We start from the raw sequence: 26820 nt of genomic DNA on the forward strand, positions 1-26820 counted from the left end.
GGATCTCTGCAGCTGGTTTAGCCCCTGAGGCTGCTGACTGCAGGGGCCGGGGTGGCGGGAGGGGGCATGCAGTGAAAGCTCGGGGGCGGGGCTGCCGGGCAGTCCTGCCTCCCCTGCCTGGGAGCCAAAGGACTCCTGAGAGACGCCGAGCCCAGGGTCCAGTTCCTGAAATCAGAGTTTCAGATTCAAGTTCTGGCTGGGCCATTAGGAAAAACACACAGTCCCACTGAGAGAACGATTTAAAAATGGAAACAGAAACCGATGGAACCAGCAGCTCTGGTTTGTTTTTTCCTCCCCTGTGCATGTTCTGGGCTCAGGAATTGTCAGCAACGTGGATGTGAAAAGGAGACACCTAATTAAGAGGACTTTGGGGAAATCGAAGGGGGACCCTCGTCCCCAGTCTCACAGCAGGAGGGTCACCGAGATGCTCTTCACTAGAGCAAGGGGCCTGCAGGCAGAATGAGACCCGGGACAAAGGGCGAGGTGGAGGGGGGCGGGGCGTGGGGTGGGCAGGGGCTGGGGAAGAACTGCTGGCCCCTGAGACGCTGTGTCTCCAGGAGTCCTGCCCGCCCAAGACGGCACTGGTGGGCGGCTGGCTTCCTTGTGCTATGCTCCTAGGCCGGCTCCCAGCAAGGCAGACAGCCTGCTAAGAGGGTACCTACTTGTACCTAAAACAAAGACTAAATGAAGCAGCCACGGGTAGTAGCTGGGCTTTAAGTTGCCGAGCTTGAGTGAAAGCCTAGGGTGTGGCCGAGGTGGCAGCAGAACCTGTGGTCTGTGGTCTGCCCTCCGCCTGCCTCGCTGCCTGTCATCTGTCTCGTTGTCTGTCCCTTGCGACCTCCTCACCTGCCTGTGAGTGCTCCCGCCACCTCCTCCATGCGGGCTCGCGGCACAACCTGTGACGTGAACTGACACAGTGACCCCAGGGCACAGGGACTCCCCTGCTTTTGTTGTACAGATGGAGAGGAGGTTGAAACCAGAAGTGGTCAGTGCCTGGTTGAGCCTCGCAGCCACTGAGTGGCACTTCCTGCCTCAGGACGCCAACAGGCGGGGTCCTCGGTTGCTGCTTCCCTGAATCGCCTGCCAAGCGCTGGTTAGAGGCAGATCCCCACCCCCGCCCCCACTGCCACTGGCTCAGCAGGTCCATCTCCGGGTCAAGGTCTTTCTGAAGAAGGAATTAAGCACAGAAGCGGCCGCACTCCGTGGTGGAGAGCAGGGCTCCCGGGGCCTCTTTGTCCTCTCTCCTCACTCCCAAGAGGGCCATTTCAGCGGCCCGAGGGCAGCCACGTGAAAGCCCCAAGATTGCTAGCCTGAAAAATGAATTCAGCCGGCTTCTAAAAATAGGCCGAGTTTGGAGGGGAAGGCCGCCCGCCTGGGACAGGCAGCCTTCTCCTGGAAAGGCTCCTAGAGTCTCATCAGCGCTCACTTCTCTCTCTGAATTTCCACCTTACTGCTTGATCCGTTCATCAGAAAATGTGGAGGTTTAATCTTGGTTTCTCCCTGGTCTACATGGTCTGTCTACCAGGGAATAAAAACAGTGCTGTGCAGAAATGAGTAACAAGAGAGCCCTCGGGGGAGCGTTTGGAGGGTCTGGAGAGCGGGATGGGAGCGGAGTGCCTTTATAGGTAGGAACCAAAGACACTGTCCACCAGAAGTCATCACACAGCCCTTAACCACTGATAAGCCCGACACCCAGCAACACTTCAAACATTCCTGCTGACTCCTGGACGCTGATATGGGAAGGGCGGGTGCAGACTGTCCAGCCCAGACCCATCCTGAAACTGTCCCAGGCCACCCAGCCCCGGACACACCAGGACTTGGGCATCAGGCACCACATGTGAAAAACGGTAGCACACAATCCCTCACATGACGCAGACGAGTGTACACACCACAGCAGATTCCTCCTAAGGCTCCAGCATCGCTCACCGCCCTCGCTGGGCCTGGGGGACTTTACGAGGGCACCTAGAACAGCCTTAAAAATAACCCAGACGTGGGAACCTGTTCAAACAAAAGGTTGACTCTGTCTCCTTGCCCTTTGAACGTTTTCTGTCTCCGACCTAATAGCACTGGGGTTTGTTTTTTAAAGTACTTGTTCTTTTGGGATGTTTTAAGCTTAAAATAAGGCATTTGCAGTGTGTAGGGGGTAGGGGATGAAAAGAGAATCAAGTGAAAACACCAGATAAAACCTAAAGGAAACTTGTGCATAAAGCAGAATCACGCTGCTGCTGCTGCTAAGTCGCTTCAGTCGTGTCCGACTCTCTGCGACCCCATAGACGGCAGCCCACCAGGCTCCCCTGTCCCTGGGATGCTCCAGGCAAGAACACTGGAGTGGGTTGCCATTGCCTTCTCCAAGAATTATGCTAAATTACTCTAAAAAGTAAACAATAAGAAAATGAACAACCTTTGCGTTAGGAAACAGTGAGTGAGAAGGGCCAGCCGATCTTTCCTAAGAAAACCTAAAAATAGAACTGGGATTTAAAATGTGCTATTTCAGAATGGACTCCGACGTGGACATGTTAAGATTTGCTAAATTAACCAGAAAGTTGATAAGGTGATGGGTTATCCACCACAAACAAGACTCGGAAGGAGCCCAGGGGCCACTGGCTCCCAGCCCCGCCCCCTCCAGTTGCTAGAGGGACTCCCTTGCTTGTTATGAATGGCAAGCCTTCCGCCTTGACGTGATGGAATTTTCCACATGGTTTGGTTTCTCAGGGAGCTTTGTCAGCCCTCTCCTGAAAGCTGGAGGGGATGAGATGTGCTTCCAGCTCTATGAAACTCGTGTCTTAAAAAGCCACCCAATACACAGGGACACAAGCGCACACGCACGCGTGCACACACACACACACACACACTCACTCTTCAGATGCTATGTAACATCTAATACCAATTTTCCAGATGTGCAACTCAGTGGGGTCTGTGAGGTGGCCTCTGCACGGGATTGGACAAGGCCCTAGGGCGGGCGCGGCCTACACTCCTCAGCTACCTGTCCAGGCAACCCTACCCAGGAGCCCTAGTCCAGCCGTCGCTCAGGAAGCCAGGCGGGCGCTGTGTAGTTCAGCACCACTGCTTGAGCCTGAGTGCGCCAGCGGCAGGTGGGCGGTGCGGCAACCCTACCCAGGAGCCCTAGTCCAGCCGTCGCTCGGGAAAGCCGGGCGGGCGCTGTGTAGTTCAGCACCACTGCTTGAGCCTGAGTGCGCCAGCGGCAGGTGGGCGGTGCGGCAACCCTACCCAGGAGCCCTAGTCCAGCCGTCGCTCGGGAAGCCGGGCGGGCGCTGTCCAGTTCAGCACCACTGCCTGAGCCTGAGTGCGCCAGCGGCAGGTGGGCGGTGCAGCGCCCGCCCGCAGGGTTCTGGGCCTACCTAGTTTTTGCATGCACGCACGGAGCCTTTCTTCAAGATTGGACACTCTGCTCTGCAGTTCATCGTAGTCATAGGCGCCAATTTCCTCTTGCAGCTCGTTAAGCACTGCCGTCAGATTCTGGACCTCCTCCTTAAACTGCAATACCAATTTGGCATCGGCCTTGTACTCCTCCAACACAGGTATCAAAGGCCTAAGTTCATCCATTTTCGCTTTTATCGCCTGCAAGGTTAAAATAAGCTGGGTTCAGTGCGATGCGTGCAAAAACTTCTAACACCCTGCCTTGGCCTGGCTTCTCCCTAGGTGAGGGAAAATGTCCACACTCCCGCTTTCTTTATAGTTTGATTTATTCTGGTCCACAGGAGTTAGAAGAGTATATTAAACAGTCTTCAGAACACCAACATATTTGGGAAAGGTCTTTATTGTCAGTTTAGAATGCAACATCTTAAGGTTACATGCTTTAAGTCACATACACAAAGTATCTCTTTTTTTGTTTGTTTTTGTTTTTTCAAAAAATGCATTGACAAGGGTTCAAACTATTCATGAAATGCATCTACAGTCACATGCAAAAGAGATCCTGGTTGTGTTCAAGGTTCCTTAGGGGCATGGTGCTAAGTAACGGGAAATAATAGTAAAAATGCAGGGTGCAAAAAAGCTCTCTGGCCCTCTGTCATGGTTACATGGGAGTGGACTGCTTCTTCAGTCTGCAGCATTGAAAAAACTCTTTTAAGTTAGCCCTGCAAGCAAGAAAATGAAAACTGTTGAAGAACTAGCTTACTAGCCTGCCTGAAACAGATAGCCATTAACAGACAAATATTTTCACCCTTACTTAAAAAAAAATCACGCTTCAAGGCTAGAGTCAGTCCAGACAAACTGCTTTCACAGTCATGTAAGTACCCTCACAGCAATTGCTGCCGCAAGTGTTCAAGGCAATTGAAGTGTGGTCAGAAGCAAGGGCAGCCTGTCTCCCCGCCAGAGCCATAGGATTCAGTATCTGGGAACCAGGAGAGCACGCTTGCAAAGAGGAGCCAGCCCATGGATGCTGAAGACATCCCTAGAGGAATCTGAGTCTACCCCCGGGAAGAGAGTGCTGGCCTTATGAGGAGAGACACAAGCTCTTTTGGGTCAGGCAGGTCAAAATTTCTTTCTGAGATAATTCATGGTGACATGTCAGAAGCAAGGACAGGTCCACCTGAGTCCAGCAAGAGAGACTGGCTCATTTCGCCTCAACAGGATAAAGCTGCTATTATTTCATTTATCATATAGATTTATAACTTCATTAGCTTGCCATTTCGTCTATATAATGTATGGCTTTTACAAGAGAATTAGTTCTTGCTGCACACAGGGAGAGCATCAAAGGAAAACATTAGCATAAAAAGGCCGGAAGACCCAGAGCATCAGCAGTTTGCAGTCCAGCGGGGCTGTGTAATTTGACCCGTTCATTTACATCTGGGCTTGGTTTCTAATTAACATGCATGTATGCCTTAATTAAGGTGCATATCATTTGTCAATTTAATGATTTTGAAGCTGAGTAAACTCTAGGTGTATATATACATATTTGTACATATGTATATATAATTTTAGGTCAAACCAACTCTGGCTTTAACAGTGGAGTTATGTGGAGAAAACAAAGACTAACCGGGAGGTGAGAAAGATGCTGGTGTCTCTCTGCCTTCCTGCACATCTACAGTGAGCCTGGTTGCCGCTAAATTAGGTCAGATGTGAAGAACTGCCCTGAGCAATCCCTGCTCAGAAATGGCTCTAATCAATTAAGCTAATCCTTGGCTAATGTGATTCACCTGCAGCAGCTGTGGGTCGGGAAGGACCAATCACGTCCCTTCCCAGCTAATCTGTGACTTGGCTGGAGAAGCTGGGGCCTGGGGTCCTGGCCTGGGAAGCTAATAGGTGTGAAAACCACATCTCAACTCTGCCCCTTTCAAGGTGAATTTCCGCCAAACCAGGGCAAGGGCAGGTGGCCTCTCTACTTCCAAGGAAGGCTGCCATTGGCAAGAAAAAGAGCAATCCTTGCTGGGCTCCTCCCTGGCTTCAAACTGCTATTCTGGAGGGAAAGTGGGAGCAGGAGCGGGAATCACAGTCTCAGAGGAGGGGAGTGGGGGAAGGAGAAGGGGAGGGGAGAAAAGGCGGGAGGGTAGAGATGGGGGAGGGGAGAGATGGAGGGAGGGAGAGATGGAGGAGGGGAGAGATGGAGGGAGGGGAGAGATGGAGGGAGGGGAGAGACGGGGAGGGAGAGATGGGGGAGGGGAGAGATGGAAGGGGGGAGGGGAGAGATGGAAGGGGGAGAGAAGGGGGGAGGGGAGGAATGGGGGAGGGGAGAGATGGAAGGGGGAGGGGAGAGATGGAAGGGGGAGGGGAGAGATGGAAGGGGGAGGGGAGAGATGGAAGGAGGAGAGAAGGGGGGAGGGGAGGAATGGGGAGGGGAGACGGAAGGGGAGGGAGAGATGGAAGGGGAGGAGAGACGGAAGGGGAGAAGGGGGAGGGGAGAGATGGGGAGGGGGAGGGGTGGAAGAGGGAGGAGAAGGGGGGAGGGGAAGGAGGGGGGAGGGGAGGCGCAGGAGCCACACACGTACCTTGAACTGCCTGGCCAGGTGCTGCTTGTGGCTCTCCTCCACCTGTCTGAACTTGGACTCCAGCCCTTTCATCTGGTTCTCCATCTTCTCCACGTACTGCAAGTCCCTCTGGGTCCGCCGGTCCAGGACCTCTATGGACTGCGACATGTTCTGCACCTGTCAAAAAGGCAACAAGCAGGTTCAGGGAAGGAGCGAGCGGCAGGTGCCCGGAGATTGTGTTTGCCTCCTAACAGAGACAGCACCGGGAGCCAGAGGCGGCCTGTGCGTGACTTACTAGTTTATCACCAGTGTCGGGCTGTTATGAGCAAGAACCCTTGAACAGAGCAAACAGTCTGGTCAACGTTTCCTCTGCCATCTTCCAGGATGTGTTCTTACAACCAGGCTGCAGGGACCTCTGGCTCCCTGTTGGTCAAAGCTCCAGGCTTATGGCTTTGGGTGGCCTTTTCCTTCGGGGGGGACAGGCAATTCCGTCTATTCTGAGGGATGAATTGCATCACGCACAAACGCCAAGAAACATGAACGGCGTGGCGGGGCTCCTCTACCTCCGGGCACAGCTCCCTCCCCTAAACCTCGCCGGGTGTCTCGCTGAGAGGGCTGAGGGCACAGAGCGGTGCTCGGGGAGCAGGGGACGGGCTCCCTGCTTCCGCATCTCACACGCCGTCCATCACACCCCACAGTATCACAGGCAGATGACTGCTCTGCAAACATGCACGTTCAGAACACAGTCAGGAATCAATCACTCAGCAAATGAAGAATTGCTGTTCTACATCTTTACAGGCAGATCTGAATTGAGTCTAGTCTCAAGATGAAACTTTAATATTCAACAGGGTTCCAGAGAGCTCAAAAGAAAAACAGTTTTAGAGCAGCTACCTGCCAGTGCGTTCTATTTTCAGGAAACGGGCTTGCCCTTCTGTGCCCAGGCATTCAGGGTGGTGGGGAGGAGGAAAGAGGTGCACAGTGGCTGTCTGGGTCACCTCCTCAGAATTGAATCCAATCACTAGCGGGAAGATAACTCCATAATCGCAAATCTTTATTTCTGATTTTCTTTTTTTTCCTGAATTTGCAGATACCCTCCCTTTTTGGAACAAAATTGTTTTGGGTGTGAGGCTCAGCTTTGCCTGGTCAGTAAAAGAAGAGATGATACTGCAGTCCCCCCACCAAATAAAAGACCAAGAGGCTTCTCAGTAGGAAAAACTGATGCTGCTCAACTTGGTGCTGAAGAATGCCCGGGTTCTATGGTTTGTTACTAGACAGTAATACACATGAATTCGGTTTAAAATTTCAGGTTTATAATATACAGCATGTAGGTGACTATGACTCCCTCTGACCCTTTCTCTTTGGATGCTTCAGGGGAAACTCAAATATATTTGCTCTATTACCTCAGGTCTTCCTGTCCCCCATCTCCCCCTGCTCCAATGGTTTGTTCTGTCTCTTTAGGTAACTGTGGACTTCTGAGAAAATTTGTATTTCCTTTATCCTTCCAGGCCCAGCCCAAATGCCACCTCCTCCAGGGAGGCTTCCTTGATGTGCCAGCCAGAAGTGGCCACACACCACTTGGAAACACCGTCGCCTTGCTGGCACCAGGCCTGCACAGCAGCCACCCACATCCCTGTCTCAACCACCAGGAGGGAGGTGGAAGGGCCTCGTTCACACCTGTTACCCACACACGGTCTGGCCCCTGAGGCACAGCCATAGTGGGAGGAAGGAACAGAAACGGCAGCTGCAGTCAAGACCCCTTTTCCCCCTCCCTCTCCTGGGTGGACTCCTGAAGCCACAGCAGAACCCACAAGGCTGCTGACTAGACTCTGCTGCACAGAAATGGCTGGGCCCTCGCTGGCTTCAGCCTGGTCTTCTCAGGGGTCCACACGCAGCCCTCCCGGCTGTTCAAATGCCAGAGAAGGATGCTGTTAATGAATTTTTGTGTGTGTTAGTCGGTCAGTCATGTCTGACTCTTTGCGACCCCACGGACTGTAGCCTGCCAGGCTCCTCTGTCCATGGAATTCCCCAGGCAAGAATACTGGAGTGGATTGCCATTCCCTTCTCCAGAGGAACTTCCCAACCCAGGGATCGAACCTGGGTCTCCTGCATCACAGGCAGATTCTTTACCATTTGAGCTACAGGGAAGTCCTGTTTTAATGAATTTAAATGGTTTAAAATCAAATTTTAAATTTAGGAAACACATTTTAAAGATGCCAAGCTACTCATCTGCCCTATAGAGCCCCCCCACCCTCCGCCAGTCCTTCCCAGGCTGGGCGAGCGCCTCCCTTTCCCTCCAATCAGAGCAGATAATCAAGCCCCAGATGGCAGTCAGGCCCCTGGGTCTCAGACCTGCAGCCTGGAGGCCCTCCGCCGAGCACAAGCATCCTCCTCCTTGTAGGATGTGCCCCCAGAAGCCAGCTGAGGAGCTGAAGTTCGCACAGCTGCCAACGGCACAGGGCACCCCTTCCCCGCCCTGCCTAAGGTGGCCACAGGTGCTGAGACGGGCAGGGCGGCAGCAACTGAGGGGCAGACGCCCCGGGCCTGGAGGGGACCCCGCCCACTAGTGTTAATGGGACGTTTCTTGGTTTCAGGCACTGGGCTATGGATCTCATCTGATCTTTACAAAACCCTGGGAGGCAGGCTCTAGTTCAAGTCTCATTACAGAGGAGAGCAAGGCTCAGAGAAGTTAAGTGACTTGGCAACTGTCGCACAGCAGACAGCCAGCAGGCAAGGCCTGGACCGGCTGCAGAGCCCACGCTTTCAAATTCTGGGCCTTGAGCGTCTTCACAGACGACAGAGCCCAAGGCTCTAATGCGGGGGGCGGGGGGCTGCGATCAGGGGACACTGGGGCCAGGCTCCTCTGAGACTGCAGGCCTCAGCAAAGCAGCAGCAAGGCTCCCCTTTTGGAAGCTCCTGGGGTGGGTTTTAACAGGACCCCAGCCCCAGGGAGAGAACAGATGCTCAGAAAGAAAGAGGAGGAGGGTGGCAGGCCCCCCCACACCGAGGATGGCTTCTGCTTCAGAGCACAGTGCCCGCCAGGGTGTAAAATCGGGCTCTAAATTTTTCAGCAGTTGTGCTGGGCGGATGCGGGCAGGAAGGTGCCTCCGAGGCCAGGGTTCCTAGCAGGGCTCGAGGGGCCGCCCGCCAGCCCCCGAGGCCCCTCCGAGCTCCACTCCCTCCTCCACAATCATGAATAATTAAAGGCCCAATTAGGCTCTGGTCTAGTTTGCTGGTAATAAATGTGTGTGAAACCTGTTACACGCATTTTTCTTTAATTCTTTTACAGTGATTTCCTGGCGTGGCTGAAGATGGTGGAGCAAAGTGCATGGGGTCCTCGAGGGCCATCCTCCTGCCCTGGGCGGGGCGCCGAGGCCCCTCCCCAGCCCCTTCCAGAGGGCAGAGCTCCAGGAAGCCCCCACCCTGCCCTTCTGATTTCCAGAGAGGGCCTGCTTTGCCGGAACCTGTGTGAGGGGCTGCAGATGTGCTGGGCCTGCGCTGAACTGGACAGACTGGGTGGGCTGCTGGGCCTCCAGTCCCCCCAAGGAGGGCCTGCCCCCAGGGCAGGCCCAGCGCCCTCCAGGGCAGTCCCCCGCGCCCTCCAGGGCAGGCCCCCGCGCCCCTCCTCCACAGCCTGTGCTGCTCGGCTGATGGAGGAGTCACGGCTTTCCTGAGGCATGTGGCGTATGTGTGTATAAGTGAGCACTCGCATGTGATGTGTGTATGACGTATGTATACATGTGTGTCTGTGCGGTGCATGTGCGTGTGTTTACGTGTGATGTGTGTAAGGTGTGTGTCCTTGTGAGGTGTGCATGTGACCGTGTGTATGTGTGTTTGTGTGTATGTGTGTGGGGTGTGTGTATATGAGTGCGTTTATGAGTGTGTGCATTTCCATGTGGTGTCTATGTGTATTTGTGTGCAGTTGTACACATATGTATGTGTGTGCTGTGTGCGTGTGGTGAGCGAGGGGTCCTGAGGTGCCGCATGCCGTCTCCCTGGGGAGGGTGGAGATGGAGCAGAAGGGCTGCCCTCTGCCCCCGCTCCCAGGAGCTCCCGGGAAACCTGGCGCTCAGGTTCTGAGACCCCAGGCTCCCGTGTGGACTGTCCCGGGAGGCGGGATGGCCGTGATCTGGGGCACCGGCCTCCGTGGGAGGCAGGGGGTGCTGGCTGGGCTCAGAGCTGGTGCCCCTGCCCGCCGGCTGCCAACCTTGGGATAGTCAGCCCGCCACCCTGGACCCAGATTCCACGCCTTGAAATGGGGTGAAACCCTCAAGCAGCTTCACCGGCTCTTGTCAGGCGCAACTGAAAGAGCAGATTAAACCCACACGTGCTGCTCCCCGGGGGGTCACGAAGGTGATGACTTAATCCACTTTTGCAGCAGGAAGGCATCCACAGGAGCGATCACCTCCTGGCCATCACTCAGTCCAACCACCCAGAAGCAGGGAAAAGCCCCCACCGCGGCCCTGCTCCCGGGGGCACGGGAGCACTCCAGGTGTGGCTCGGGGAAAGCTCTGGCCCTCTGGACCCCAGGCTGTGGTCGTGAGCCCGAGACAGTGGTGTGGGAGAGAGGCCCGCACGCCCCCTCGCTCCGCACACGTGGCTCCGGGCAGAGATGCTCCCCCCACTCCAGGCAGCCCGGGGGAGTCTCCTCCGTCCCTCCCTCCCTCCATTTCATCCATTCACCAATATTCCCAGCGGGCCATGCTGGGGGAGAGCCAGGCCTCGGAGCTGGGAGGCACTCTGCAGGCTTGCCACGCCTTGCTGCCAGCTTGGGGGCACACACACACAGACACACACAGAGCCACGCGCCCCCAAGACTCACCTTCTCCAGTAGCTGCCTCAGCTGTTTCGTGCGGGCATCCCGTGAGCACATGGTCTGCTGGGGGGCGACCACTGTGCAGATACACCTGCCCTCACTGTCCTGGGCAGAGCTGTACACCTGCCAGCTCTCCTCAGGGTTGGTGGGCAGCACCTGGGGGCAGGGGGCGAGGGAGAGGGAGGGAGAGAAAGTGAGACCATGGAACATCGCACCGGGCATGACCATCCACGCCCAGCCCCCAGGAAAGGGCAGAAAAAAAGCAGTCCAAAGACAGCTGCTGACCGCGGGGTGGGGGGCACATGGGGGAGGAACCCAGACGCTCTCCCATCAGGATCCCAGGGCTGGAAGGGAGTCTAATAGGCATGGCTCTTTCAAACATATTTTTTAATTCAAGGGATTTTTAAACTTAGGGGATGGTTAGAGTTTTGGCATCTGACCCAGCTGACAGGTTCGGTGGAAGGGAGGGGTGAGCAGAGGCTGTGAGCTGGGTGAGGAGCGAGGCAGGGAAGCAAGCGGCTGGTTGAGTCACAGCCGCACATAATTCAGAAATAAGATCTCCTCCCGTAAGGCCAGCAGGGGTGGCTGGTGCAGTCGCGCTCCGCTGCTCCCCGAAGCTGGGGAGGAACAGCCAGGATCCAGCTGCCTGTTAGCCCGGAGCTGGGATGACCCCAGGCCCCGGCCGTGTCCACCGCCTGCCTAGTGAAGGCCCCTGAGGGGACGCTGGGCTTCCACCCAACACAGGCTGCCGCCCACGAGCCATTTGGCAGATGTCGCCAAGTTGCTGGTGACACGCTGTGCAGGGGTCACACCCAGCCTCAGCCCTAGGCGTGCCCAGCACCCTCACCACACCTGAGCTGCACACGGCTGCTGACACGCAGACATGGCTGGTATCACCTTGCAGCCCAGCTCAGGTGGTCCCGACCGCCAGGTACCCGGGGTGGACACTACCGTCTGAAAACTCCCCCTGAGCACAGGTCTTGCAGCCTGCCGGGTGGCCGCAGGTCACCTCCCTTCTATTTTTAGCGTGGGGATGGGAAGAAGTTGGGTGGACGGAGTCCAGGGTACAAACATTGCATTTCATTCATTTCCAGCCCCAGGGGCACAGGACCCCGGGGCAGGAACAAAGTCATCAGCAAGGAGGCGGCTGCACGCAGTCCTCAGAAGGGCAGGTGAGGTGAACGGGTGCCGGTGGCAGAAGCGGTCACCGGGAGACCCCTTACAGCCCGGCGCCCTTCACAGCCGAGGGATCGGAGCGCGAGAGGGGCGCGTGTCCTTCAGCTCTCCTTTCCGGAGGGGGAGCCGGCCTGGGGCGCGCCCCGTCCTCCGCCCGCCCGCTCCCGCCGCCGCCTGAGTCCGCCGAGCCCAGGGGCGGCCCGCCGCTCGTCCCCTCCCCCAGGGCACCGAGAAGGGACGAGAAGCGCCTGGGGAGGCAGGGCGGGAGGGGGCGCGGAGGGCGAAGCGCGAGTCCCGCGGCTGCGCACCCCCCACCCCCGGGCCCCGACCGGCCCCTTTGCACCCTCCGCCGAGGGGACCCGGGGACCTCTGCCTGCGCTGGGGAGAAAGGCGCCTCGGGACTCCGAGGGCTGGAGCTCCTAGCCCGGCCGCCCGGCCGCCCGGGCCCCACTCCGCCGGTCCAGTCCGGCTTTTGCCAAGTGGGGCGGGCTCAGCTCCGAGCCCAGACTGGACCCGGCCGGACGGGGGCCACCGCGTCTCCCACTGAGTTGCTGAGTGACCTTGGACAAGTCCTCAAGACCCCTGCCTCAGTTTCCAAACCTTGTCAACAAGGGCATATTAGTTGAGTGTGGACTCCTAGCCTTTCGAGTCCCCGGCAGGTTCCCGGGAGGCCCCCGCGAGGGGACCGGACCGAGGCGGGAAGCGCCACACAAGAAGGGCCCGCGACCGGCGGAGTGGCCGAGGCTGCGGGCGCGGGGAGCAGGGTCGCTACCGCGGCGCGCAGGAGCCGCGCGGGCCCCGCGCGTGCCCTTGCCCCTGCGCCCTGCTCCCCGCGCGGCGCCCGCTCGCCCGGGGCTCGGGAGCGGGAGGGAGCTGGGAGGAGGCCCGGCAGGGCGGGCGGCGGGCGCACTTACGCCGGTGCTGCGATCGAGCGTCCCGCCGCTGGCCGCCGAGAGCTTGGTGGTGTTGAGGCCCACCAGCGAGGGCAGCGTCTGGGACATCCAGTTGGTGATCATGGCCATGGTGCTGAGCACAACCCCGATCTTGAGCAGCGGCACCGACATCGCGCCGGGAACGCCTCCTGCGCCCGCGCCCCGCTGGCGCCGGCTCCGCGCCCCGGGCAGCCTTCAGGCGGCGGGCACCGCGGCGGGCAGGGGCGCCCGGCCGTGTCCCCGCGCCCCCTCCGCCCGCCGCCGCCCGCCCGCCGCCGCCGCCGTCACCCCGCGCGCCCAGGCCATAGCCGCGCCGCTCCGGGCGCCCGGGAGAGTGGCCGCCTCGCCGCTGCCCGCCGTCCGCTGCCGCCCGCCCGCCGCCGGGAAGGGCCGCCGGCTCCGGCTCCGGCTCCGGCTCTGAGTGCCGCGCGAGCTGCGCGCGGGGGCCGCGGCCAGGAGGCGGGGACACGGCCGGGCGGCGGCCGACGCAATCTGCCCAGGAAATGGGTGGATTTTTCCTCTCCACTCCGGCTCCCCGCCGCCCCCTGGCTGCTGGCAGCGAGGTCTGCAGAGCCCCGTCGACCGCGAGGAAAGACAGACCACCGCCCCCAAGTCATCAAAATCCGTCCTCAAACACGGCGGCCTCGGCGCACGGGTTGGGCGGGCCTCCGCTTTTCCATCCTCAAGGCCGCCGGCCAGCTAGGCCCGGGCACCGCTCTGAGACCCCACCCGCCGACCCACCCAGCCAGGTCTCTCTTAGCCCGGCTGCTGGGGACCTGCTAGGTGGTGGCTCCAGGCCCCCTCCAGCCCCGCAGCCCCTCGAAGCCCAGCAGAAACCCAGACAGCCGAACTCTTGGCTCCAAACGCAGCTCCTGGTGGGGGTCTCCAGCCCCGGTGCTGGCGGAGAGGGCCAAGGGGAGCAGAGAGGCCCCTCTGGGAGTCCAGGGCAGCTGGCACCCCGCAGGCCTTTGCTGGCAGCCCTGGCACTGCCCAGTGCGGGCTCCCGGGTCAGCCTGTGAGGGGTGTGGGCATGCGGCGGCAGGGCAGGAGCTGGGCGTGGGTTGGGGGCTCAGGCCTCCGAGCGGGGTTGCCTACGCGGCCCCACCCGGGGTGAGTGTGGTCCAGGTGGTGGGCCAGGGGCGCGTTTCCTCACTGGCTCCTCCTTGGGGTTGTGGGGTGGGGGCAGCTGGTGCCCAGGCAGAGGGGCAGAGGGGCACGGCAGGCTGGCACAACTCCCCAGCCCTTGGCAACATCCATGCCAGGACATGTGAAGTCCCCTCTGAAGCACAAGCGTGACTGGGTCATACATCTTAACAGAGCTTTAGAGTTTGCAGGCAGCTTCTGACGGAGAAGAAAGGTGCCCCTCCGGGCCCCCAGCTAAGCCTCCCTGCCGTGTGGGGAGGACAGCGCCCCACACCACTGTCTGCGTGGAAATCGATCTCCCTTCCGGGCGGGCCAGAAGGGCGGACAGAGGCGGGAAGGGGCTGGCTTCCCGGGCCACCGGGGAGGGACACTGCCTTCCCGGGCTCCACTCTCTGCTCCCAGGGACAGAGGACTCTAACAGCCAGGACGGCCCTGGCCTGGGCGCGGGTGCGAGACCCATGAGCCAAAAGGGCGCCTTGGGCTTGTTTTTCTGCTTAAAGCCAGGATCTGAGGCAGCCTTCGGGTGGCAGGCAGAGAATTTCAAGAGTTGGGGAAGGGCGCCATCTCCCAGTGGCGGCGGGTACTGCAGGCTCTGCGGGCGTCCAGGCCGCCAGCGCAGCGGCCAGGTGAGGGGGCGCCGTCCCCCACACCCGCCTCCTTTCTCATTCAGTGAACGTTCAACACCGATTTAGGGCCAAGAGCTGTGTCGACCCAAATCATTCACACCCCTCTTCCCGCTGCAGAAGGACACGCACCCCCGCTTTGTTGGGACCCTGCAGATCCCACCCGAGGCTGGTGTCTGCAAAACCCTGACGCGAGCTGTCGGGAAGCAGCAGGCTCTTATCACCTCCTGTGTGCATGACCCCGGATCAGAGCCGGGACGCGCGGTGCAGCCGCTGTAACCCCCAGCTCAGAAACACCACCAGCGCGGCGGAGCAGACTCCCAGCACCGTGCAGGAACAAAAACCTCCCAACCGGCCAACCGACCAAGACAGGCAGCTCAGAGGGTTGCTCCGTGTTCAGATTCTGCAGCCAGACACCCTAGGTGTGGGCAGCCTGGGTTCTCTGCCCCTGACTGGTTGTGTGACCTCAGCCAAGGTAATTAGCCCTCCCATAACTCAGTTTCCCCATCTGTAAAGGGCATATTAGCAGGGTGTATGAGGCTTCAGTGAGTCAGCGCAAGAGCAGACGTGGCAGCCAGGAGGGTGCCCACCCTCGTCACGCCCGCTTTGCAGAAGACCCAGTGCTCGGAGGGGACCCTCAGTGGGGCAACTGACACATGGGCGTGGGATGAGCTGGGATTTGACGCCCCCAGACACCCCACCGCGTCTCCTAAGAGCTGCTTTTAGCTAAAGACCACCCACAAGAGATGCCGTTGGTACAGACACACGAATACGGAGGAAGTGCTGCTGGATGTGGAAACAACTCCCAACACCCAGAGCTGTTCTAGGAAGGTGAGCGCCAAACGTGCAGACATAGAAAATGAAAAAGAAAAAAAAACCCTCTTCTGATCTTGAAGAACTTCTGATCTGATTTTGTGGCAGTAATGTCCCAGGGGATTTACAATGGGTACTCTAAATTAGAAGAGAGTCAGCCTGGCTGGGCTGTTCAGTGGAGGAAATGAAATCCAGGTCATTTGCTCCAATGGAGCCAAGTCCTGCTGGTATTAGACGCCCCCAGGGTTGAGGGGCCAGCCCGCCCCGCTCCCCCGGCCCGGGGCTCTCCCAGATGCACCAGAGGGCAGGCAATTAGGGCCAGCCGGGAGACCCGAAACCCCCTTATCATGTTTCTCCTAAGCCTGCAGTCCTGAAGGGGAGCCTGAGGCGTCCATGGCATCCCCATAAGCATGGCTGACAAGAGTCCTTTAAAAAGCGCTGGGTCACTCACACCTGCTGTCAAATGGGGCCGCACCCTGGAATTCCTACAGCTCCCTGGGAACTCAGCGGACCCCCCGGAGCTCAGAGCACTGAGAGGGACGGGAGGAAAGCTGACTCACACCCACTGGACGCCCTTAAGTCCTGGCCACCATCTCATCACCGGTCAGCTCGCTATACAGAATCGGACAGACGCACTGCTCCCGCCTCCCCTCCCAGAGGCTGTGGACGCAGCTGGCTCCCCCGAGGGGACCCTGTACTGCTGCTCAGAGCCGCACCTGTGCTTCTGTAACCGACACCATGTGGCTCTCACCACTGGGAGGGTCAGGGCAGGTCACTCCCTTCTAATCCCCCACCCAGCTCCTCTCCAGTGTCCGGGATCTGTGATTCAGGAGGAGAGACGACCGCTTTTAATGCATTTGGAAAGGGTCACGTGAGAAGCCTCGGCAAGTGTAATTTGATTTAGAAGCTACACAGCACTTCCAAAAGCACACTGAGGCTTGTTGAAGGATGGAGGCATACGGATTAAAGGCTCCGTGGCACTGGCCAAAGCCGAGTGTTCTTCCTACACGGCTCTCCTTGGAGCCAGGGCTCACTTACATTTGCAGCCCTGAACAGCCGTCTTTGGACTAAGGAGCGGGTACCGCACCCCAGACACCCTTACACGAAGCAAGTGACTCACAGAATCCTTACAGTTGCCCTCGGGATGGTGCCAAGGCAGCTCAGCTTTACAGAGGAGGCGTTTGGGGCTTAGAAAGATGACAAGACCTGCCCAAGGTCACATGAGGAGCCCCTCTCCCAGGGTCAGGCTCAAAGACACGGTCCGCCTCCGCCCCTCAGATGTCACGGTGTTTGGGGCCGTCTGAGACCACCAGCTGGGTGGCTGATGAACAGCGGACATTTCCTGCTTACAGTTCTGGAGCCGGATGTCCGAAATCAAAGCGCCACGTGGTCACGGTCCAGTGCGGGCCGCCTCCCCGCGTCCTCACGTGGCGGGAGGGGTGAGGGGCTCTCGAGCTTTGTCAGGAGGGGCCGATCCCATTCAGGAGGGCAGAGCAACTCCTGAAGTCCCCATCTCCTTGTGCCATCACTTCTGGGGGTGAGTATCTCAACATATGCGATTTGGTGGGTGGTGGGGGGCGGGGGACACAAGCATTCAGACCGTGGCCCGAGCCACGTGACACCCCTCGAGGTGCAGGAGTACCGTGTCTTTGTGGCCACAGATACCTGCCAAGTGTGCCATTCCACGGGCACGACGCCCCGCTGTTCCTGCCAGAGCCCGGCTGGGCTCCGGGCAGCTAAGCCCGAGGGAGTGCGGGGAGCTCTGCCCGCTCCCCGGCCCCTGCGGGGCCTGCAGGCTGGGTCATCTGTCCTCACGCCAGCCCGTCCCAGCCTTGACCTTGGTGGGCTCCGTGCAAAGGCACCGGCAGATGGGAAACAAGGATCCCCGGGCCTCCCGGCTCTGCAGGTGGGGACCGGCGTTACATAACACTGAACGCGCCCTCCTGCCTCCAAGCCTGTCCTCCTTATAAGGGGCATTCGGCAGGCAGGGTCCAGGTTGCAGACAGAGTCCCCCCAATGGCCGCGGGGTGAGGGAGCGTGTCGGGCAGGCGCCTCTGATCACCTCCCTTCCACGGACAGGAAACAGGCCCATGGGGCTCACGAGGACTTACAGGGCCCGGGGCCAGCCTCCCGTGCTCCAAGGCAGACCCCAGAGGACAGTGTGGAGGCCTTTCTGCTATTTAAGAACATCCGTATTTCCATCAGCTATTTGCTTGTGGCTGGGGGTGGGGGCGCAGAGAAGGAGGGGGAGAGAGAGAGAGAAGGGGAGGGGAGGCAGGGGACAGCAGGGGCGCGGAGCCTCTCTGCTCTGTCCACCCTGCCTTCCTCCTGCTCTCCTGGGAGCTCTGGGGGCGGCAGGACCTGGCCTTCCGCTGCTGGAGGAGGCCACCCTCCCAGCAGCCGCGAGGGACCACCGTGGGGGACCACCATGGACCGTCCTTCCTCTGCTGCCTGCTCAAGCCCGCGTTCCCGCTCTACTGTCAGGACACACAGCTTTTAGACCCCAAGCGGGGGCCACCTCCGCGAGGGCGAGCAGGGCTGTCGGCTGCCCTGGCTGCCCGCAGAGCCAGCCGCCCCAGGCCCACCCTGGGCTGCCCACAACCTCTGCTCCCGCTCAGGAAAGTCCCACGCTCCTTACAGACCCATCGCCTCAGGCCGTCGGCCCAGACGGGGATGGAAGCCACGGCCCCACCTTGTCTGAGGCCCCGCAGCAGAAGTGGGGCCAGGTCCCGGGAGAGGCCTGTGAGAGACGGGGGGCTCAGAGGGCGCCGGGGTCGGGGCTAGGCTCCGGGGCCGCAGACAACTCCGGGTCCCCCTTCCCAGGCAGGGCCCTGTCACACCTAGCTGAGGGCAGCCTGGCTTCTTCTGAGTAAGTAACTGACCCTGGCGTGAATTAGAGTGATGTCGTTGTGAGGACGTCTAAGAGGCAACTCTGGGGTCCGCCTGGGAACGCAGGAAACACCCCAGGATGTAACACTCGCTCGGAGCAGAGGACTCCCTGCAGGTGGATTCCAGAAGCTTCCGCGCACGGCCTCTCCCGGGAGCACACGCCCCGCTCTGCACCCCTCACCAGCGTCTCAGCCCAACCACAGCCCCTGCCTGTGGAGCCTGGGCTTGGCTTCAGAAACCGTAGCCCCTCTGCTGACGGGTGGAGTTGGCCTGAGAAATCCCTCGAGCTGATTACAGGGGGACTCAGCCAGTGCCCTCTCCCCAGGGGCCACGCGCCACTGGCTCCGGCCGTGCAGAGTCGCCTGGCAAGGTTCAGGGGCTGCCCAGGGCGGGGCGGGGCGGGGCGCACGCCCACCCATCACCAAGCAGAAGGGTTCACAACCCTTTCTCAGGGTCCCACTGTGCTGTCAGATTTATAACCAGCTCACGGAGGGAAGAGTAAAGTCGTCTATAATATTTATGGACACACCTCTGTTCTTTCTTTGACCTTCAGTCCCTCAAAGCATCATGTGAAGCCAGTGGGGGTGACCTTCTCTCCAGAGCCCCCGTGAGGGCTGGGTGCGCCTGGGGACACCGGGGCTGGGGGGTTTAAGCTCCCGGAGGGTGTGCTCACTATGCTGCGTGGACTGAACACCCTAGACGAGCATCTCCAAGGTGAGCGTGCCCCCGAGACAGAGCCTGGGGCTTCGGCACCTTCCCTCCTCTGCCCTGGACTCCTTGGTGGAGACGCTTCTTACTCACCCCCTCTTACTGACGGTCTGCTTTTAAATGCCGTGGCCTGAACGTCAGGAACACGCAGGCCAAGCCCCCACTGCTGAGACCTGGGCAAGGAGACGGGGAGCCCACGTCTTCTAAACGTCTCCATTGCACACTGCCAGCTGGCGTTTGTCCTGGGGTTTAACTGGGTGCAGGAGAAGGGGGGACCTGTAGGCAAGGAGGAGCCCCCTTCCTGCGGCTGTGCTGTGAAAGTGAAAAGTGAAGGTCGCTCAGTCGCATCTGACTCTTTGCAATCCCATGGACCACACAGTCCATGGAGTTCTCCAGGCCAGAATACTGGAGTGGGTAGCCTTTCCCTTCTCAAGGGGATCTTCCCAACCGAGGGATCGAACCCAGGTCTCCCGCATTGCAGGCGGATTCTTTACCAGCTGAGCCCTCAGGGAAGTGCTGTCTTCCCCCCAAATTACAAATCATACCAAATGTAACAAACAGTGTGACCGGGTGTCGGGGCCGGTTCGGAGGTTCAGAGGGGACACACGCTAAGAAGGGCCGTATCCTGTTTCTTACTCCCTGGAGCTCAGTCCCTGCGCAGACGCTCACAGAGTCAGGCAGTGCACGGCTCCCTGCGTGAAGCCTCCCTTTAGGCGGGAGAGAGCTGAGGTGATGACCAGTGCTCCCTCGAAGGCGCCCTCCCCTCCCGGGATGAAGGGCTTGCTGGCTCTCTCCAGCTCAGGGGCGGGAAGCAGCTGACCCCCGCGGGCCCTGGTTCACAAAGCTCCAGGTTCAGAGCGGGCTGAGCGCTGGGCCACACAGTTAGAGACCCGGCTTTCAAACCCTCTCCAAAGGCCACGGGAGCTGGCCTGACAGTGCCCCTCCTTGCTGGTTCTCAGCGATGCCATTTCCCTGCTCTTGTGTTTCTCTCTCTGTCGTAACAAGAACATGAACTCGGGTGTCCGGCAGACTTGGGCCGCATCCAGGGTCTGTCACCTACGCGCTGGGCCACTGGGCAGGTGACTCACCGCCCGCGACCCGCCCCTCGGCCTCCTCATCTGGAGACTGCGGACAGTAGCCCAGGGCGCTGAGGCTTAGGCCCCGCGGTGGGGAGGGGCCGGCGCTCAGCGACACGCAGGGACATTAACCCTCACAATTGGTTCCCCCCTAGTGCCTTCAGCTCCCGGCCAAGTTTCTGACATGTAATCATCTGAAAAAATGAAGACGGTGCATCTCTCTGGTGCAGTTTCTATTCCCTTATCTGAGCCGCCCTGGGAGGGACCTCAGGCTGCTGCCCTGGGGGTGAAGCGTCTGCGGGGCGCCCCCAGAGCCGAGAACAGCTTCTGTCCCCACTGCCCCGCCCTCAGCGGCCTGCATCTAATTCGGTTTAGCCAGTAATTAGTTTTGTATGACTTTACACCCAGTGTTAATACTGATTACAGGCCCCGATAACTCTGGTGATAAATACAACCCAAGGCAGAACATCACCTTTCTTTCCACTGGGGAAGGCTGGAGTCGGTGGGACGAGGGACACACTGCTTTCAGAGAGGAAGCAGCTGCCTCACGACGGGGATTTACAGCCCCGCCCCCGGGTGTCACAGAGGGTGTCCCAGGGCCTTTCTGCCCAGAGACGAGGGCACCTCCTGGGCAGCCTCTGGGCAGCCCCCGAGGCAGTGGCCAAGCTCGCTGCAGAGACGAAGTCAACTGCACGCATTCTGAGCCCAGCTGTCCTGAACCCCCCACCCCCTGGACCACTAACCCCAGCACAAGTGGACCAAAGAGCTGGGGAGTGAGGGCCTGGGGCAGGTGGACAGGACGTCAGTGGGATCGCTGAGCCCCGGCTCCGACTCAAGCAGGTGACAGAAATCATGCTTCTGTCTGAACGGACAGCTTTATTCTTGTTCGGTTTGTTCAGGGCAGTGGGTTGGGGTCTTCAGTCTGGCTGGATATGAGGAGGAGAGAACAGGTTTGAAGAGAGAGGGCCCTCAGTGGTCAGCTCCACGTCGGCCCCGCTGTGACGCCTGCCTGCCGGCTCACAGGACCCATCCCCCACCCCGCCCCGGGGACCACTCACGCCTCTTTTTGGATGCTGAGACCTGCACGCAGCTCCCCAGGCTCCGGACAAGCGTCACCAGTCACTCTGTAAAGCCTGGGGGCCCCTGAGGGCCTGGGGACGGCTGGCGCTACGAGGTGCCGCGTGCGCCTTTCACAGCTGGAACCCCCACCCCAAGGGGTCAGGGCCTGTCATTCTGAAAGGCCACGCCCGGCCTGGGGACTAATGAAAAGGGATCCACTTCACCCCAGAGATAAAGCTAATCCTTCAACGCTCCTTTGCTGAACGCCGAGGCTCTGGGCCCGTCTGCGTGCTGTGGCCTCTGTGTGCAGCGCCCCTCGCCCACCTGTGCCTCCCCATCTCCCTGCCCGGGCTCAGCAGGTGCAAATGGTATCCCTTCTCCAAAGCACGCTCAGCTCCCTCCACTCCGACCCCAGCGTCCTCGGGCCTCTCGAACAAGCCGGCTTGGCAGTGTCTCAGTCCCCCACTAAGCACCGTGGCCCGTGTGCCAGACGGCCAGGCCTGGACTCAGCATCGCCCGCCCAGGCGTGCCAGTGTCAAGCCTGACCAGCTGGTATCAGAGAGCTGCACAAGCAGGAAAGGAGGACAGGACCGGAGCGGGGTTAGCAAGGGAGGCATCTTCGAGCCTCACCAGGTTTCATGCTCTTCTTTTAAAAGGGTGGACGTTCAGGCTGAAGCTCAGAGCCCTTCTCAAGATCACCAGAGAGTGGCTGGTGGGGCTGGGAGGGGAGGGGCAGCTCAGCCCAGGGTCACTGTCAAGAGCTGCCCTCCTCTTCTGGGCCATGCCACACGGGGGCCATGTGCTTCTTGCAAGGGAAGGTGAGCTGGGCTGGGGTGGGCAGGGTGCCTCCGCCAAGATGCAGATCCAGTTCTGCATTCTGCTGGGAAGCTCTGGTGGTGCTTCTCAAGGAGCTGCAAACGCCAGCCTCGTCCTAAAAACTACAGCACGAGACCCAGTCAAGCGTCTTTCCGTCTGGGGACAGAGTTCATCTGGGCCCATGAGCCTGGCGCGTAGTAGGCCATCGATCACTAGCTGGTGTTCGACTGAGTGGCTCATCGTAAGCGCGCTGTTGGGAGAACAGATGGCCCGGCCATGTGCGCTCCACCCGCCCCCGCCCGTCTGCCTGAATCCTTCAAGCAGCGTCCGTGAAGTGCAGGTGACACCCACGTGGTTCTGACTTGTTCCCATTCGGACAGGCCCTAATCCATAAACACAGCGGCCCTGGAACCTCGTGTCCACATTCTTCGAAAGGCCCCTGAGATGGAGGGTGCGGCCGTGGGGGCAGCTTATTTGAAGCGGGAGAGGAAGAGGGCGGGGGGAGACGGAGCCCACCCAGGCCGGTCACCACTGCCCTGCCCTCCTTGTCCCGAAGCCCAGAGGTGATCACCCATCACACGTGCAGGGACCATCGTTCCTGACGCCAGGCAGTGTGGCTTCCCAGAGTCGGATCCCTTTGGGATCAAGAAGCAAGGGTCTTGGGTAGGGGTGTCTCCAAGGAGCTCTCAGACTCACAGCAGCCGTGTACCACACCTACCCCCAAACCCAGTCCCTGCCTTAGAGGTCTGACGAAGGAGAGAGGCGCCTGGCCTGACCCCAAAGAAGCCCACCTGGGTGGGACCAGGGCAGCCGGGGTCTCTGGAGCGGGTGGCCAAGCCAGCCACCGTCTGACAGCTTCACAGACGTGGACCAGTTAGAGTGATCTCTGCCAGTTGGGCCTCGGCTCTAAAATCCCATTACCATTAGGGATACTAGGCTTCTGACGGAAGATTCTCACAGCACAGACTCAGAGGCAGCCGGGAGGGTAGGGCCCTGCCCGTCGGCTGTGCTGAGGGAGGCATTCCCTTGAGGGATCCTACAGCTCCGCTCCGCAAACAGGAAGCTTCCAAAGAAAACAACATCATTTCCCTTCCTGGCCTGGAGGCCTCAGGGAGCTGACCAGGGTCCTGAAGGGATGGTGTGGCTGCAGGAGTGTGTGCAGGGGCTGGCCACACTCGGATGTCCATTACTGACAGCGTGGACGGGTGAGGGCTCTCGCCACCCAGACAAAGCTTCCAACCCAAGCTAGACCAAAAGTTTCTTCCAAGAACAGGGGATCTTTAAAAAGACTGATAAGTGAACCTTTGGAGGAGGGCTGGGAATGGAGACTCAGGGAGCCTGGAGGTGAGGAGGCCAGTAGGGCTTGAAGGGCCCGAGGGTGGTCACTTCCAGGGCACCCAGACCAGCCGTCTCCTCCCCGAGATGTCTAAATTAGGTACATGCTTCCTGGCTCCTTTCTGCCGTGTGTGCTCGTGTGTGTGGAGTGGGAGCGTGTGTGAGCGTGGGCACGTGCACTCATACAGTGTCCACCCACAGAGCCCGAGTCTGCCCCTCGGCCAGGCCATCCCTGCAGCCAAGAAAACTCACCCGGAGACCGGGTGGACCCTCTCCAGGGGGCACGGCTGATTGCCTGCGGGGCACCAGCAGGGTCTCCCGCGGCTGGGGCTGGGGCTGGGGCTGGGCCGCATGCACTTCCCACAGAGCCAGGGAGCCGGCAAGTGCTTCCCGGCGAAAACAAGGGCCGCTTATTCCAGAGCCTTCTCTCCTGTGATCCACCTCTCACCCTCTCTTCTCTCCTTTGTTTCCTCTTTTATTCTGGGAGGGAGGGAGGCGCAGAGGCAGGAGGGAAGAGAGGAGGGTTGGGGGCAGCTGGTGCCTGGGGCCAAGCTCCTGGCAGCACCCCCCCAACCTCCCGGACTCGCAGCTGCAAAGAGCATCTCCCGGCTCAGACCGTGGCACAGTGGCACCGTGGAAAGGGCATTTTAATGTCACTCTGAGCGGCCTGGCTCCTGAAGCTGGCAGCCTCTTGCCAACACCCCGGTGCCAAAGTGACACCCAGCCCGGCACCCCAGACCCGCCAGCTGCCAAAGTGACACCCTGCCCGGCGCCCCAGACCCGCCAGCTCTCAGATGCATTTGAAAATGGAGAATGCCAGCCAGAGACAGGCTCTCTATTCATACATTGTTCAGGGATGGTCAGTCCACTTAAAATGCCCAGCGGTCCTCACACACGCTTGCCACTCACTTCATGCCGCGCATGTGGCCACAACCTCCCCCACTCAAACCTCCACATGGAGCCCACAATGCACCCCAGCCTCAGACACGGCGGCTTGTCCTCCCTGGTCTGGTCTCCCCGGCACCATGCCCACCGCCAGCTCGGGAGCCCCAAGGGCAGCAACTGTAGCCAGAGGCAGGGATGCAGGGGCGGGAGTTGGGTCACATCCACCTCCGAGCTCCCCGAGCTCAGAGCTCAGACCGCCTGCTCGGTCTTCCTCCCGGATGACAATAGCTGCCAAACGGCCCCCTCCACTGCCCTTTGAACTTCTCAGCAGGGAGTGGGCAGCCAGGGCGCCCAGGAGGAAGGGGTCAGGGCCGAGGGTCCTGGGGGACACAGCAGCAGTCTGGGGCCAGCCTGCACCCCTTCCTGCACGCCGGGTGCAGCTGGTCCCCTCCCCAATCCCGCGGCCGCGCCCGGGCCAGGGGGGCGCCGGGCTGTGCGGAGCGGCTCCCCGACTTTGCCGGGCCCCGGGCCGGGCGGGCGCCTCGCACGCAGGGAGGAAAATGGCGTTGGATGCACGTACTTGGGTGAGTTCGGTGCCCATCAGGACGAGGAACAGGAGGCTGAGGAGCTTCCGGGCCGGTTGCATGTCTCGAGGCCGCCTCCGACGTCCTGGCGTGCGGGGAGCCCTGGGTGCTCGGCGGCCGGCGGCTGCGTGGACGCGGACGCGTTCCCTGTCTGCGGGCTCCGCGGCGGCGCCCGGCCGTGTCCCCGCGCCTTCAGCACCCGGAGCAGGCGGCGCGCGGGGTCTGCTGCGCGGAGCCTCCGCTCTGCATCTCCGGCGCGTCGAGCGGCTCCGCGGTCGCCGGGCGGGGCGGGCCGCCCCTCCGCCCCTCCTCGGCCCCTCCTCCTGACGGCCCCGCGCCCGCAGAGCTCGGGCGCGCGGCTGGGCGGCCCGGGTGCCAAAAGTTTGCGGGGAAGGGGCGGGGGCGGGGAGGCGCAGGGGGACCCGCGCGCCACGCTCACGCGCGGGGGTGGGGAGGGCGGCGGCGGGGAAGCCGGGACAGGATGTGACATCAAGCAGGCGGGAGAAATTTAACTGGAAGGGAAAACTCCACCCTGGCTGGCCCAGCGGCGTGGCTCTAGGCCCCTGGCCTCTGGGATCCGGGCCCCCCTGGACTCAAAGAGTGGACGCAGAGCAGGGAGGGGCGCAGGCCGAGGATGGAAAGGCTGGCCATCTCCCGGAGGTGTCCTTGGAGGCCACTCCTCGGTGAGATAAACTGAGGCTCTGAGCCGGGAGGGGGATGGACTCAGAGCTCGAGATGGGTCCCGTACTCCTCGCAGGTCTCCTTCCTGTCCTTCCGGGGTGCCTAGCAAGAGATCAAAGAGGGAGCAGATGGCGCCCACAGGGGCTTCTGCCCCACGTGGGCCTCTTGGCTGAGGGTCTGTCCTTGTGTTCCTGGATCATATGCATACATGGGGGCGGGCGTGCACAGGCGTGTGCGTCCCCACTGGGTGTGTGCACGTGTGCTCAGATGGAAACAGACCCGACTCTGCCTCCCCAGGATGCCTTCGCTGAACCAGGAGCCTAGGAGAGCTCGGTGGGCCTCCAGACCCCGGAGCAGGCCCGCTGTCCTACCCAGAGGCGTGGACTCACCCTCCAGCTGGGAGGAGATGCGCTTTCTTCCTTGCCCCTCTCTGTGTCAGCCCCACGCTCTCCTTTCCCATGCACTCCCAGCCCAGACCCAAGTCTTAGACCCCACAGTCTCCATCATATGCCCCATTTGAGGCGAGACGTCCCTAAGCACCGCTGTTTTCTGAGAAGCTACACTGGTAATAGGTATTAAGAAACCTCCCTCTTATCTCTTTCTCAGTGTTTAGTCTTTGGAAAGTAAACTCTGTGAAGGAAATATCTACCAGCCGTTAATCATAGAATGCAGAGCGCCAAGGGGTGGAGCAGTCCGGGCCTCTTACATCACAGGTGGGGAAGCTGGAGCCTGGGGGCGTAACTCACACGGGATCCCCAGAGCGGGAGATCCGGGAGCAAGACTGTTGTTTCTCAGTCGCTCAGTCGTGTCCATCTCCTTGTGACCCCATGCACTGCAACGCACTAGGCTTCCCTGTCCTTCGCTATCTCTTGAGTTGGCTCAAACTCATGCCCATTGAGTCAGTGATGCTATCTAACATCTTATTCTCTGCCACCCCCTTCTCCTCCCACCTTGAATCTTTCCCAGCGTCAGGGTCTTCTCCAATGAGTTGACTCTTCACATCAGGTGGCCAAAGTATTGGAGCTTCAGCTTTAGCATCAGTCCTTCCAATGAATATTCAGCATTGATTTCCTTTAGGATCGACTGGTTTGATCTTGCAGTCCACAGGACTCTTTAAGAGTCTTCTCCAGCACCACAGTTTGAAAGTATCCATTCTTTGGTGCTCAGCCCTCTTTATGGCCCAACTCGCACATCGTCCCTGACTCCTGGAAAAACCATAGCTTTGACTAGACGGACCTTTGTCTGCAAGGTGACGTTGCAGATCAAGGCATCCGTGCACGCAAAGTTGCTTCACTTATGTCTGACTCTTTGTGACTCCATGGACTGTAGCCCACCAGGGTCCTCTGTCCGTGGAATTCTCTAA

At 60.0% G+C, this 26820-nt stretch overlaps 1 protein-coding gene across 2 annotated transcripts in view; it reads right to left on the bottom strand.

Moving 5' to 3' along the window:
• OLFM1 (olfactomedin 1) overlaps positions 1-25182 on the bottom strand; it is a 38701-nt gene extending 13519 nt beyond the window's left edge. The window contains exons 1-4 of one of the 2 annotated variants that reach the window (XM_070378674.1): positions 24773-25182; positions 10744-10893; positions 5946-6101; positions 3360-3579 (exon numbers count right to left, since the gene is read on the bottom strand). In XM_070378674.1, coding sequence (XP_070234775.1) covers positions 3360-3579; positions 5946-6101; positions 10744-10893; positions 24773-24838 — 592 coding nt within the window. In that variant the 5' untranslated portion in view covers positions 24839-25182. Of the gene's footprint in view, positions 1-3359; positions 3580-5945; positions 6102-10743; positions 10894-12827; positions 13284-24772 lie in introns of those variants that run through there. The other variant, XM_070378673.1, reaches the window with a different exon arrangement.
• Positions 25183-26820: the final 1638 nt, after the last annotated feature.

Source organism: Bos mutus, chromosome 11, assembly GCF_027580195.1.
Source record: "Bos mutus isolate GX-2022 chromosome 11, NWIPB_WYAK_1.1, whole genome shotgun sequence".
Taxonomy (NCBI): domain Eukaryota; kingdom Metazoa; phylum Chordata; class Mammalia; order Artiodactyla; family Bovidae; genus Bos; species Bos mutus.